We start from the raw sequence: 13,896 nt of genomic DNA, 5'->3' as shown, positions 1-13,896 counted from the left end.
CAAACCTCCACCGGCGGCCGGAAAATGGCCCCCAGCAGCTTCTCGCCCTTTGCACTTCAGTTCTTGGGGTCGGAACTGACAGCTGACCCTCAAGGTCACCGGTTGAGCAGCTCAGAGGCTCTACTTCCCACAGGGAGCATCCTGGGGCCACATTTGGGCTCCAGATATTATTACTGGTGCTGCTGCTATTATTATTATATTACATGAGACCTGAGGAGACCGGCGAGTGGTGACGGACGAATCCCGTGCTGACAGAGGATGATGTCCATCTGCCGTGACGATCGAGACGTTCCATGCCGAGTCGGGGATCCAAGATGCCATTCACCAACATTATAATTACTTCTTAAACACTGGCTTACAAATTGTTACTTTCTAGAAGGCCCAGGAGGAGTGGGTAACCGGTGGCCCGTGGATCCCCAGAGGTTTTTTTTTTTTCTCCCTCAACCTTCAGTTGGGAGTTTGTTCCTTTCCCCGGTGGCCAGTAGGTATACTTATGGCTCTATAAAAGTACTTTATTATAGTAGCCATTACGCGACTGTCTTTGTATCTGTTTTTCTTGCTTTATGCCTGTGTTAAAGCGCTCTGTGTCACTGCGTGAGAAGAGCGCTCTAGGAAAAAAAAAAAATAAAATTATTATTATTATTATTTATTGGATGCTAACATTAATTTCCTTGACACCTTTGTCTATGATGACTAGTGTTTTATTCATTCTTCAAAGCAATTTACAGCGATGTACACATTTACACAGTAGCGTCATCTTTACTGCATCACCAGTTAAGTATCTTGATCATCGAACCTGGGTCCTTCCAGAGTGAAGTGACAGCGTTAACCACTACGGTACTAGAGGTTAGGTGAACCAAACTTTACATTGATTTACTCTTCTTCTTCACAACAAGGTCATTTTTACTATCTATCTCACGTCAAGGTAAGTACCTTGATTAAAGGGACTGCAGGAGGAGATACAATTCAACAGGGGGACCTTTGGAGAAAAAGGCGTCGCCCTTAAAGACTACGCCACCTGCCGTTGTACCTTTGAAGAACGACGACTGTCGGCACCGATGAGCAGAGCTGGTGCGAATCGGACGTTACTCTGAGCAAGAAAGACGTGACGATACGAGGAAAGCGCGAGGTTAAAGAATCCCTACGATACCCGTACAGTCGGCGTCGACGGGATGCTTTGCGTTTATCCAGAACTGCCAAAGTGTTCCGGCTGGATGCGTGTCCGTGGGTTGGGGGAGTTAAGGCTCCGCAGCCCAGGCCGCAGCCCACGCGCACCGGCTGTGACGCGGTAAAGTGCGAGAATGCGGTATCCCCCCACTTCCCGTCAGCGAGGCGGACGAGACACGCGCTTCCTGTAAACGGCTGTCAGCCGGCGCTCTTTTGTGCCGACTCCCCGCGGGAGGCCGGCAGAGATGAGGAAGACCCCGGCGTGGCGGCTTCTCCTGCTGCTCACAGGTACGTAGTGCTGGATGAGCTGAGTGCTGGGGGTCATGGGTGCCGCCGCCGCCGCCGCCGCCGCCGCCACCACTCGCGCTGCTGGTTGTTTCTCTGGGCGTCGACTCCTTCCCCTCGCTCTCTAATTTTATCCCTATATATAGAGTACTGTAATTTTTACTCATCACTTACTTAGACCTGACTCGGGTTCGAGCCCCTAAGGCAGCAGCTTCAACCGTTATGCTCTCTGCTGTACCACATTTACATAGTTTTTGTTACTACTTTTTGCTGGAGTACAATGTACTTCAGAAAAGAAAATACATGTGCAGGACAGTTGCTAGTGCAGTGGTTAGAGATGCTGCTTTTGGATCCAAAGGTCACAGGTTCACATCCCACCTCTAGCTGTCATAGCATTGAGCAACATACTTACCCTGATGGCTGCAGTAAAATTACCCAGCTGTGTAAACCGGTAAACAGCTGTAAGTTGCTGTGGAGAAAAGTGTCAGGAAAATGTGTAATGAAAAGTGCATATAGTATGTCTTCCTGCTCTGTGTGTAAATTCTGTGTCATCTGGGCATGTGTACTTGTGTGTGTCTGTTTCCGCAGGGCTCCAGGCCTCACGCATCCCCATCCGGCAGCCGGCACGCGTGCAGGTCCTGCGGGGCTCAGCCACGTCGCTCTCCTGTCTCTTCAACCACAGCCTGGCCAACGACAGGAAGATCTTCTACCGGTGGGTTCGGGTGGATGCTGGGCAGGGGGCGGAGCCTAAGCGGCTGGACATAAAGAGCAACCTCACCCAGACCTTCATCCCAGACACCAACGTCAGCCAGTTCAACATCCTGGGGCACTTCGGCAGCGTGGAGCTCACACACTCCGGTACCTACAGGTGCGAGGTGACCATCCCTGCCCCGGGTCGGTCGTCCTCCGGCCTCGGTCCCGGGACCCAGCTGGACGTCCACGGTGAGGGGTCCTCGACCGCAGCTGGGTGTGATTACATTACAAATGAACAAACAGGATAAAACTAAGTCAGTATTTCAGTAAATATTTCATTTGCAGGGGGCGCAGTGGGTTGGACCGGATCCTGCTCTCCAGTGGGTCTGGGGTTCGAGTCCCGCTTGGGGTGCCTTGCGATGGACTGGTGTCCCATCCTGGGTGTGTCCTCTCCCCCCTCCGGCCTTACGCCCTGTGTTGCCGGGTTAGGCTCCGGTTCCCCGCGACCCCGTATGGGACAAGCGGTTCCGAAAATGTGTGTGTGTGTTTAAAAAGGTTTTTTTGACTCCCGCTGCACAGGTTGAGAGATAAAACCGTTGCTGGTTTATTTTACTACTATTAAGGACACAAAAAGCAGCAGGAAGTGCTCTAAGAAAAAATTATATTTCCTGTAGGGGGGTGGCGGTGAGGCGGGTCTGGCCGGGTCCTGCTCTCTGGTGGGTCTGGGGTTCGAGTCCCACTTGGGGTGCCTTGCGGTGGAATGGCGTCCTGTCCTGGGTGTGTCCCTTCCCCCTCCAGCCCTGTGTTGTCGGGTTGGGCTCTGGTTCGCTGTAGCCCCTCTTGGGAGACGTGGTTTCAGCCACTGTGTGTGTGTGTGTGTGTGTGTGTGTGTGTGTGTGTGTGTGTGAGAGAGTGTGAGAGAGAGATCGCATTTCCTGGGTTTGTTCAGCACTGAACCGCTGTGCTGCTCACTGCGTCTCCGCAGCGCCCCCTTCAGTCAGCATTGCGCCGAGCACACAGGAAGTGGTGCTCAAGGGGCGGACGCTCACGTTGACCTGCGAAGTCAGCGGCTACCACCCGAAAGGCGTCAGCATCGCGTGGCTGTACCCCACCAACAGGACGGTGACCAGCGGGGCCAAGTGGAGCTCGGAGCGGGCCGCGCCCGGTCCCGGCTTCAGGATGACCGGCTACCTGGACCTCCACCCCAGAGCTGCTGACCACCGGGTTCGGTACAGCTGCCAGGTGAACCACAGCACTCTGCGGTCACCCATCACGAAGGACTTCAACTTCCTTCTGAAATGTAAGCGACGCCACAGTCGGCGAACCAGGAAGTCGGGGGGTGGTTAAGGTCCCGGGGCCCCGTTTTACTTTTAGTCTTCATCAGGGAAGTTAAGGTGAGGCACTTCAGTAAAGAACACATCAGGTAAGAACATGAGCTGTGACTCAAGATGGGAGCTACTCTGAAGGTCCATCCTGCTCTTGTGCTGCTCATCCTGACAGTTTATGGGCCTCCTGACATCTCCCCTAGCTGCAGCTGAACCCTATAACCTACTGGTGAGGCACCTTGACCCTTATGTCCCACGCTGCAGATGGCCCCACAAACCAGGAGGTGTTCCAGCGCTCCTCGCCACTCGGCCACTTCTCCCCGCTCTCCGGGTGGTACGCCAGCGCCCCCGTCGGGAGCTTCCTGGAGCTGCGCTGCGTGGTGGAGAGCTCCCCTCCGTCCCGCGTGCAGTGGTTTGACCCGCACAGAGCCGTGCGGGCAGAGGGTCTCCACAGCAACGCGACCCTGACGCTTGACCCGCTGGGAGCCCTCGACTCGGGCCTCTACGCTTGCGTGGCCTCCAACGTGCACTGGTCCCAGGAGCAGGAGATCCAGGTGGAGGCGCTCTCGCCCGGTAAGGGAGCAGCTCTCCGTTGGCGGAGCTCGCCGTCCGCTAACCGTTCGCCGACTAAGCGGTGCATTTCGAACCTGTCTTCCAGCGTCCCTGTCGGCGAGGTGGGTCACGTACCCTCTCTTTACGCTCACTGTCGCCGGCATGCACATCTGGAGCAGCCGTCACCGGGGAGCCCGCAGCCACCGACCAGAGGGGGACGACGCGCGCTGACCGGCAGTTCCACGCGCGGCAGACGCGCCCTCCTGGGATGTGACCCAAACGCTCATGGAGCGACTGACACACGTGCGCAGTGTGGGACTGGGCAGGAACGGGGGACTCGAGAGACAGGAGGACACGGCTGGAGCCGCTCCCGGGAAGAGACGCCGTGTACAGTTTGACAAGCTCTTTTACTGAATAGTTGAGGTACGGTACATGTAAACCGCAGTGCAGGCGGTTCGCAGCCCACCTTTACTCCAGTGGTACCGCGAACAAGGTGAAAGCGCCTAAGAGCTCAGCGGGAGGCTCTCGGCGCCGAAATGGCCCCCAGGCTCCACCTCCCCGTCGGACCTGTGCTCCACACCACTGCTGGTAAGAGCGAGTTGCCACGTGCCGAGATGCTCCGCAGCTCCAGACGAGCGCGGGCGCGAGGGATGAGGGACGAGGGACGCAGGGCGTCTCGTTTGCTCTGGTCTGTCACCCACAAGCTCCAGGTGGAAAGAGCTAGAGCTGGAGCCTGTGAGCCCCTGAGGTTCGACAGCAAGACCACTTGGTCTCCAGCCTCATTCCGCGTCTCTTTGAGCGATTTGGACCCAAAGTGCCCTCATGGGACAAAAACAAGTTGCTCAAAGTGTCGCTGGCATGGCCTGCTGAGTGATTTTGCGTTTGCGATTTCCTCCCCTCCATCAAAGCAATTACTCGTTAAACTGACTCGCTGATGGCTGAGACAAACGTCCGCGAGACACCGACCCCGAGGAGGGCGCTCAGCACTCGGCCCTCGGCGAGGCTCCGTGGCCCCGAGACGCAGATCGCCCTCGTCATTCGCTCGTCTGCTATGTGGACGTGTCTGCCTTTGTCTACAGCACGCGTGTCCAGCGGTAGCGTAGTATCGCGTTCACCTCCCCGACAAACACGACTTAGCTCAAATGAGCGCAGCCTGCCGGTTCCAGAAAGCTCCGTGTCACGTGCACGCGCTGAGTTTGGTTGATTTATGCGCACACGAACCGCACAAACGCTGCACGCCTCAGGGTCGTGTCTCCGTCCGCCTTGAAGGACCTCCTTCCTGCAGGCCCTGGGTGCTCTGGTTGCTTCCCCCCCGTGTGTATTCCTGGTAAATAGGAGCTCCCCTGCAGGACATTTCCCCGGTGACGTTAAACGAGCGGCCGAGTACTTCGTTGTTCTCCGGGGGCCTCTCTGTCCTGGACTGTGCTGTACCACGTTGACTACTGTACTTTTAATGGTTCGCAAAACATTTGTGTAATAAAGGCTGAAGCAGTGGACCACAGGTGTTTGTTGTCATTTGTAATTAAATAAGTACTTAATCACTAAAAGTTAAATATCTTGCTCACTCCTCACTACTGGAAAACACTGATTGTGACATTCGGTGCACTATAATAACAAGCAGTCGTATTACAAAACTGCCGTGACGAATCGAGACGTTCCGTGCCGAGCTGGGGATCCAAGATGCAATTTACCAACATTATCATTATTACTTGTTACACACTGGCTTACAAATTGTTACTTTCTAGAATGCCCAGGGGGGTGGGCAACCACTGGCCCGTGGATCCCCAGAGGTTTTTTTTTTTTCCTCCCTCAACCTCCAGTTGGGAGTTTTTGTTCCTTTCCCCGGTGGCCAGTAGGTATACTTATGGCTCTATAAAAGTACTTTATTATAGTAGCCATTACTCGACTGTCTTTGTTTGTATCTGTTTTTCTTGCTTTATGCCTGTGTTAAAGCGCTCTGTGTCACTGCGTGAGAAGAGTGCTCTAGAAAAAATAAATTGAATTGAACTGAATTACAAAGTCAAAATTTGGGAACATGTTCTTCATTTGCAGCCTAAAATTCACAAGCTGTCAGCTCATACACACAAGGAGCAGCACAGGAGAACAAATTCCAGTAGAAAATAGGAGCGCAGCGAACGCAGACGTGGAGCGACAGCTGTCCTGTGCATCTGGATCGTTTCACAGGTTGTTTGTCACTCACAAGCATCTCTGAGATGCTGACTATCGTACTTTACAACCATCAAGTATCATAAAAATGAGCTGTAACACAAAAATAAAAACAACAGAAAAGTGCTAAAAGAAGCTGAAGAGGCAAAGGAAGGTCTTACCTATCGGTTAAAACTTAGCGAGTCGCCATTTGTTCATCGCAAAGGCAACTTTACTGACAGTCCAGCAGAGAGGGGTTATGAACACGATTCCAGAAATGACAAGAAGTGCCGTTCAACAGTAAACTTGGACTTGAATTCATTTTCTCAGTGTCTAAAACACAAGAAATTATTTTTTCATGTTGTGTCAGAAAAAAAAAAAATGTAACTTTTCTGGTTCAGGAATGAAATTACTTTCCCAGTTGAACCGATGTCACTTGAGTTTGATGAGATTCACCTTACGAGCCCATTTTCGGAACAAACCGTGCTCGATACGCGAGGGACGTCCGTACTCGGACTCAACTCGTAGTTATAATTGCAGCTTCACGAAGATCTCACGAGTAAAAGCACTAGACGCGTGGAAGGCCGTACGTTTTCCAGACTGGAACGGGACTGTACTGCACATTATTGGGCTGCGAGCCTTGCCGTTGTAGAGCTGGACGTCACACTCTCGCACAATAGAAAGAAAGCGTAACACGAGGCCGTGAGTAAAATAGAAAGAAAAGCACACACGATGCACACAGGACACCGATGGCTCTTGGAGACGCTTCGGGGACCGAGAACTTTCGCGTAAACATGAGAACGTCGCTTTGCTCTTAAATGAACCGCACCGGTGAGAGGGAACGCATGATGCCGAGGTCAAGGGAGCTCCGAGAAGACCCAGGGAGAAAGACTTCCGATACCCACATATCTAGGAGAGGAAATAAAAACATGGGAAACATGCAAATCACTGCACATTTACATTTTCATGTACTCATTTATCACACGCTTTTCTCTAAAGCGACGAACATCTCAGAGGAAATACGATGTGTTCGTTACATTAGGAGAAAGAGACGTAGCTGCAGACGCGCGATTCTTGAGCAAACCTAGTTTGTTACTTTCCTCTTGATGCACCAACGTTCATCGCTCGAGTAGCTGCATAAAACTCATAAAGTTCCGGTGCATGAACATTTACACCGTACATGAGCTGGAGAGATCTGTACTTACAAAGGATCATTTACAAGAGGAAAAAATCCACATGGCCAGTAACGCACTAAAGAGAAGACTCGACCCACCAGTTTCAGTCCATCTGCTGAAGGTTCTTCACGCTGACATCACAGGATCCACAGGCATCTCTTCCCGCAGTCGCTGTTAATTTGCACAAGTCAGTAACCGCAGAGCAGATACACGTTTGTGTTCAAGGCGGTCAGGACAAGAGGGAGGGAAAGAAAGCAGGTGAGAAGTGTGCGGAAGGTCACCTGGGTTCAGAACATGACTTCTTCAGCAAAATGTGCTGTAGAAATGAGTCAAGGGAGGAAGCGTGTGGCCGCGAAGCAAATCCTTGGCGCACAAGCACCTCACACCAAGTGCAGAAAATGGCTCGGAGGGGCTTCGGGCCTTCGGGCCCTGGGCGACCTGCTTTCACCGCATCGAGCAGGAATTGCACAATGTATCGCAGAATGCTGGAGAATCATGTGCGCGCGTGTGTCAGAGACATGAAAGGGGACTGAAACTGGACAATGACGCAAAGACTGAATGCAAGACAGCGTTAGAGCGCTGAAGCAGCGCTTCGTGTACGAGTGGGTCACACGTGGGGCCATGAGGACACGGATGGAACATGTAAAATGCTGCTATTTCTGCCCAAAGCTGCAACACGTGGGACGGAATCCAGAGACACTGCGTGCTCACCGTTACCTCTCTAGGAAATGACAATATTGTATTCATCCCCGAAGGGGGCGCGGTGGCGCAGTGGGTTGGACCGTAGTCCTGCTCTCCGGTGGGTCTGCGGTTTGAGTCCCGCTTGGGGTGCCTTGCGGCGGACTGGCGTCCCGTCCTGGGTGTGTCCCCTCCCCCTCCAGCCTTACGCCCTGAGTTGCCGGGTTAGGCTCCGGTTCCCCGTGACCCCGTATGGGACAAGCGGTTCCGAAAATGTGTGTGTGTGTGTGTGTGTATTCATCCCCAGGGTTACTTGTGGAATTATCCAAACCCACCTGCATAGCTTATTATGCTTCAAATCAAACTTTGCAGGCGGAGAACAGACTTTTTCCCATCACCGTCGCTCTATCAGAGGGACCAAGGTGTGACACTCCCAGCCAGGTGTGGCTCTGGTACCTTCATCTCTTTAGACTGTACATGTATTATTAGTGTACGGTCACACTGTAGGTGCGGTACTCACTCTGGGCTGCACTGTACTGAACACCAGCAGCTGGTCCACAGCAACTCTGGAGACCTGAAAAGACATCACAGGGTGCGGACTGGAGAGGACAGCCTGTGTGTCTTGCTGAGCTATGAAAAACCCACTGGACAACGTCGTCTTGTTACAAAGTGCGACTCTGTAATGGATTAATATGGGAGGCACAGATCCGTCCATCATTGAACCGCAGCCCTCGTCCTCCTCACCAGCGTGTCTCCTCCTCCTCCAGAGGACAGTGGCTGTGATGATGATGAGTGCAGTGAGACCCAGGACAGCGATGAGAACTGCGCTGACGAGCACGGTGTCTGCAGGAGCTTCTGCTTCTGGAACATACAGCATGAACACACACGGTTCATATAGATCACAACTCATATACAGTCCAGGCGTACAGGTGTCTTACCCCAGTTGACGTCCAGCTTGTTGTCCACACTCAGGTGCGACACAGTACAGGTGTAGCGGTGTCTCTCTCTCAGCTCCTCCTCACTGACACTCAGACTCCTTCTCAGCTGGTAGGTCCCGTCTCCGTTGGGCAGCACCTCTCCTCCCGTGAGCTCCCGGTCTGGGACGGGCCGGTCGTCCCTCAGCAGGGTCACGTTGACGCGTCGGGGATAGAAGCCGGTGGCCACGCAGCTCACCCGTGTCCTTCCGCTGTCCGGCTCTGTCTTCCGTATGACCCTCACTCTGGGACGCTCTGTGGGGTCAGCGACCGATGAGATGTCTACGCTGTTCTCTCGTACGAAAAGCTTCTTATTCATTACAACAGTGTTTTCTGACATTAGGCAATAATAATTCTGCCTTGACATGTTTTCTTCATGTTGTCCTGACAAGGACAGGACACAGAATGGAACCGCACACACACACACACACACACACACACACACACACACACACACACACACACACACACACACACACACTCTGAACCACTTGTCCCATACGGGGTCACAGGGAGCCAGAGCCTAACTCGGCAACACAGGGCGTAAGGTTAGAGGGGACACACCCAGGACGGGACGCCAGTCCGTCGCAAGGCACCCCAAGCGGGACTCGAACCCCAGACCCACCGGAGAGCAGGGCCCGGTCCAACCCACCGCACCGCTGCGCCCCCCGCTTTGATTATACGTGTTTAAAAATTAAAATGTACGCATAGATGTGTCGTGACTTAACTAAGGAGGACAAGTACTAACAAACAAGCTTGTTGTGACGCCCAGAAGTGACAAGACACGTCCAGGACGAGGTGGTGCCTGTATGTGTGAGATAGGATATGAAAAGAGGCCAGTAGGTCAGCGAGCGGTGGGGTATCAACTGCTTCTGCTTCCACGAAAAGAACAGAAACCGATAAAGAATGAAGTTGAGAGACCCAACAAGTGGAAAGTTACTAATGTGCCTCATTGTTTCGCTCTGAAACGAATTATGTATGAGCTCGGAAAATAAAAGCAGGCAATGAAAACCGATCGACCCAATTTCCAAGGCTGTGAAAAGTCTTCGTGTGTCTGAGTGCATTTCTTTCGGTGTCTCCTACAGCTGAACGGGAAGAAGAAAATTTCTTTCACGGTTAGTTCAGCTTCACACTCTTGACTGAAACAATTATGAGTCAAATGCATTTCAGGGAAATGTGCTCCAGGGAGACCTTTTGTAGACAATTTTGCAGACATCATTGAGAGGAAATTACGCTACTGGAGGAGCACATGGAGCAGCAGCACATGGAGTAGAAGCACATGGAGCAGCAGCCAAGTGCTCAGGAGCCGGGCTCAGCAACACGTCCAACGGTGATGAACCGGTCATTCAATTGGACGCCAATATGAACTGGACGTTCTTGACGTTCTCAACGCTTTCAGCGTAACGAAGCTGTGATGACGAAAGAAGAAGGGACACCAAGAGCCTTTTCCAGAGCGGAAGCAGCGCAACGGTCACTGACACAGGCACCTGGAGCCTGAGAGGAAACTCTGACGAGCGTACGTGGAACTGCGAAATGAAAGTACCGAGCCGAACGTGACGTGCGCTCAGGGTTGAGACAACGGGCCGAATTTTGCCCGATTCTGTCGGTCACGTGGAAGGACTGGCAAGATCTGCACAGATTTCCTCTAAATTATTGAACTCATCCTGGACTCATTTGTTGATCCCAGCAAGATGCGTGTCCAGCTCCTCCAAAGTCGGCGAAGTCGCCGTCGGCCGAGGAACCCGGGGCCCCCGAAGCGCAGCGGGAGGATTGCAAAGAGTCTGGAGTTACCTTTCCTCAGGAGAACGTTCTTGTCCATGCGCAGATATCTCTTCAAGGTCCTCACGCACAGAGGATGGAAGACGTTTGTAGAGGCCACTTTAGTCGCTTCCATTTGCACCTTCGTCCACAGGATCTCAGGCAGACGAGCGTGGAACGTGTGCTGCTGGAAGTCGTAGCTGCGCACCTCCTCGCCGTCGTAGGCGTCCACAATGACAAACTTGGTCTCATCGCATGCGGTCAGTGTCTGATAAACACGGATTCCTGAAAAAAAGACAAGCAGCCGTTGATCGAAGACGGTTCGACTCTGGGCTGCGAGCGGCGGGGTATTTGTCCACCGCACGCGGTACGGCGATGCGGAGCGAGCCGTCTCCCTCCGGCCACTGCTCTACGCACCGAGCTCACGGTTGGCTCAGTGGTCTGTCCCAGAATGCACTGCTCTTTTACCGCGTTTATCGCCATGCGGCGCTCTCACCTTGGGTGTGGTTGAAGTGCTTCATCAGGCGACGTAAATTCATTTTCACGTGAGTCTAGTAGAGATCCCCGGTAGCGAGTCTGACCCCCGGCTGCTCGACGCCAGTGTCGTACGTCGACCAGTGTCTCAGAGAAACGGCCCCGTTGACGACGGAATCGCCGTATTCCACGGGAATGTCGTTGACCTTGAGCAACATGCTGAACTCTGGGAACGGCGACTCTCCGGATATGAGCGTCGCCAGCAGGGACAGCGAGTGCGACTCTGTCGGAACATGAAGAGACAATGGAGAGACGCCACAGGTGACGCGGTAGGAACGCGGTACGTTCCGTGACCGTATGTGTGCGCGCCTGCCGCCACCGCGCTTCCGGAGGGAAACCTTTTCCTGGAGTTTGGCTGCTTTCGATTCGGTTCGTTTCGGCGTATTTTTATAGCATTCTTGTCACGCATCCACACAGAACCACACAGAGCAAAGGAACTAATACATCGGACAAGGAAACAAGCTACAGAACCACTATAGTACATCGTCAGTGCTTTTATAAAGCTGTAAGTACGTTAGTGGCTACGGAGGAAACGAAGAAAAACTCCCAACTGAAAGTCGAGGGAGGAAAAACCTCTGAGGTCCAAGGGCCAGTGGCTGCCCCCCCACCCCCCCATTCACTTTGGGGACAGAGTGAAGGGACTACGTTGTTCTTCAGATTGTCCTTTGTTTACTCGTGTGAGTCTTCAGCCAGCATGTAGACACTGATTTGGAAAGGCGTCCGTGTAAAAAGTGCGCTGGGATGTTTGTGGGAAACGAGCGTGTCTCTACCCGTCAACAGCCTGCGAGATGTTTCATACCACGAATCTCGGTGCTTCGAACATGGCGTCAACTTCGTGTCCCCATCCCCCGCCCATGCACCTGAGCTGTGCTTCCTTCTCTCTTCCAGTCCAGCCTGAAGTTCCAGTAGAGCCGGACGGCCAGCACGAGCCCCCCGTTCAGGACTCCGCAACAAGGCGTTTATCTTGCTATCACGGAGACGTTTTCCTTAAACCTGCTACTTCTGCGCGACGCAACATGGGAAGTGGGTGGACTGCGTGTGCGGGAAATCCCAGAGCCCTGCTGGGGACGTACCTTTCGAATTATTCCTTCCAAGAGCGTCGGCTGGTGACCGCATCGACGGGAAACGCGCAAAACGAGCGTTCCGAGCTTCGAGGAGTCGGACGGGCTTCGGCGCCGGTGCGCGATGCGATGAGGGTCATCGATTAGGTGAGGTCAGTGCTCTGGAGTTTAATCCAGAACTGCGTGGCGCTGGCCTACTAACTATGAACGTTGTTTCATTTATCAGACACTTTTGTCCAGAGTGACTCCTAGTGAACTCTATGTAGTGTTATGAGCCCACACACCTTATTCACCGCGGTGACTTACACTGCTAGATACACTACTTACACTGGGTCACTCATCTGCACATCAGTGGAACACACACACACACTCTCTCTCTCACTCACACTATGGGTGAACCTGAACAGCATGTCTTTGGAGTGTGGGAGGAAACCAGAGCACCCGGAGGAAACCCACACATACACGTGGAGAACATGCAGACCCCACAGAGGCTGAGCGGGGATCAAACCCACATCCACTCGCACCAGCCAGGCGCTGTGACACAGCGGCGCTACTCGCTGTGCCACCCACCTATAGAGCCCACCCCTAAGAGAAGGTACAACATCTCGGTGTTTGCATCTGCCAGGCTGCCCAGGAACGCTGCTTTCCAGCCTATAGCCCACCTGAAGGGGTCTTCTTCTCTTGCACCGAAGTGTGGGGAACACGGCCGTTGCGACACACACTGCCCCCCCGTATTCACGGCCGTGGGGATGCGGGGGTTCGGAATGTCTGAGAAAAGCTCTGCTGGAGCACTTCCTTCATCGTAATCGCGAAATGCACGACGAGTCAGTGAACAATCACCCATGTCATAAGTGCGAGGAAAAAAAAAAAAAAAAAAAAAAAAAAAAAAAAAGACCCCAGACCAGCGAAAGGCCCCCGTCTACTGTCACATCACACTTTCGCTGTCACCGTCACACTGTCGCACCGTCGCTCTTCCGTTACCCCCCCCCCCCACCCGACCCCCGGTCAAGGTTCACTTTCCCCGGGCTCAAGGTGGCAGTCGCTCTAACAGGAGATGTAACGCACAGTGCGTAACGCAGCACTTCGGCGCTCTGTGGCCCGTACTGTACCACCTTACCCGGAGAGACCAAGGGAACGGAGCCCAGGACCAAGAGCAGCACCGCAGGCGCAGTCATGCCGACGATGCCGGACACCGAGCCTCCGCCGGTTCTCCTCCTCGGCGTCACCGCACCCACCGGCGCCCGACGTTCGGGAAAGAGAGACGAGAGCGAAAGCAGCAAAGCGATTCGCCCTTTTGGCGTCACTTACGAAGAAAGACCCCTTTGTTCTGGGAGGGGAAGTTTGAGAGCTCACCGTCGTCTGTGCGGGAACAAACTCCGCTGGTGCACCTGGTGGAAGGACACGCAGAACAAAGTCCTTCTTTAGGCTCTTTTTTCGTTTTTCCACTTTTTTCATTGGTCCACCGTCAATTTGCATTATTTCTACTTTTTTCTAAACCACCTACCGGTCCGTTGGCCTAAAGCACCTCAGTCTGTGCAGAGTTTCGATT

The 13,896-nt window shown here is 53.3% G+C and overlaps 2 protein-coding genes across 2 annotated transcripts; one reads left to right on the top strand and one right to left on the bottom strand.

The window, feature by feature from the left end:
• The first annotated feature begins 687 nt into the window (after positions 1 to 687).
• Positions 688 to 5,708, top strand: LOC108923681 (immunoglobulin kappa light chain-like). The gene is made up of 5 exons (XM_018734591.2): positions 688 to 1,455; positions 2,041 to 2,394; positions 3,131 to 3,445; positions 3,735 to 4,043; positions 4,129 to 5,708. Exons 1-5 carry the CDS (start codon positions 1,413 to 1,415, stop codon positions 4,251 to 4,253), a joined length of 1,146 nt encoding a protein of 381 aa, XP_018590107.2. The 5' UTR covers positions 688 to 1,412; the 3' UTR covers positions 4,254 to 5,708.
• Positions 5,709 to 6,276: 568 nt separating this feature from the next.
• Positions 6,277 to 11,859, bottom strand: LOC108923644 (class I histocompatibility antigen, F10 alpha chain-like). The gene is made up of 7 exons (XM_018734540.2): positions 11,249 to 11,859; positions 10,786 to 11,037; positions 8,959 to 9,249; positions 8,765 to 8,881; positions 8,541 to 8,594; positions 7,441 to 7,513; positions 6,277 to 7,076 (listed from the first exon to the last, which is right to left on the bottom strand). The coding sequence occupies exons 1-6, from the start codon at positions 11,289 to 11,291 to the stop codon at positions 7,446 to 7,448; spliced, it is 825 nt and encodes a 274-aa protein (XP_018590056.1). The 5' UTR covers positions 11,292 to 11,859; the 3' UTR covers positions 6,277 to 7,076; positions 7,441 to 7,445.
• Positions 11,860 to 13,896: the final 2,037 nt, after the last annotated feature.

This window comes from Scleropages formosus, chromosome 18 (assembly GCF_900964775.1).
Source record: "Scleropages formosus chromosome 18, fSclFor1.1, whole genome shotgun sequence".
Lineage (NCBI taxonomy): Eukaryota > Metazoa > Chordata > Actinopteri > Osteoglossiformes > Osteoglossidae > Scleropages > Scleropages formosus.
This window is presented reverse-complemented; position numbering and strand designations above follow the sequence as displayed.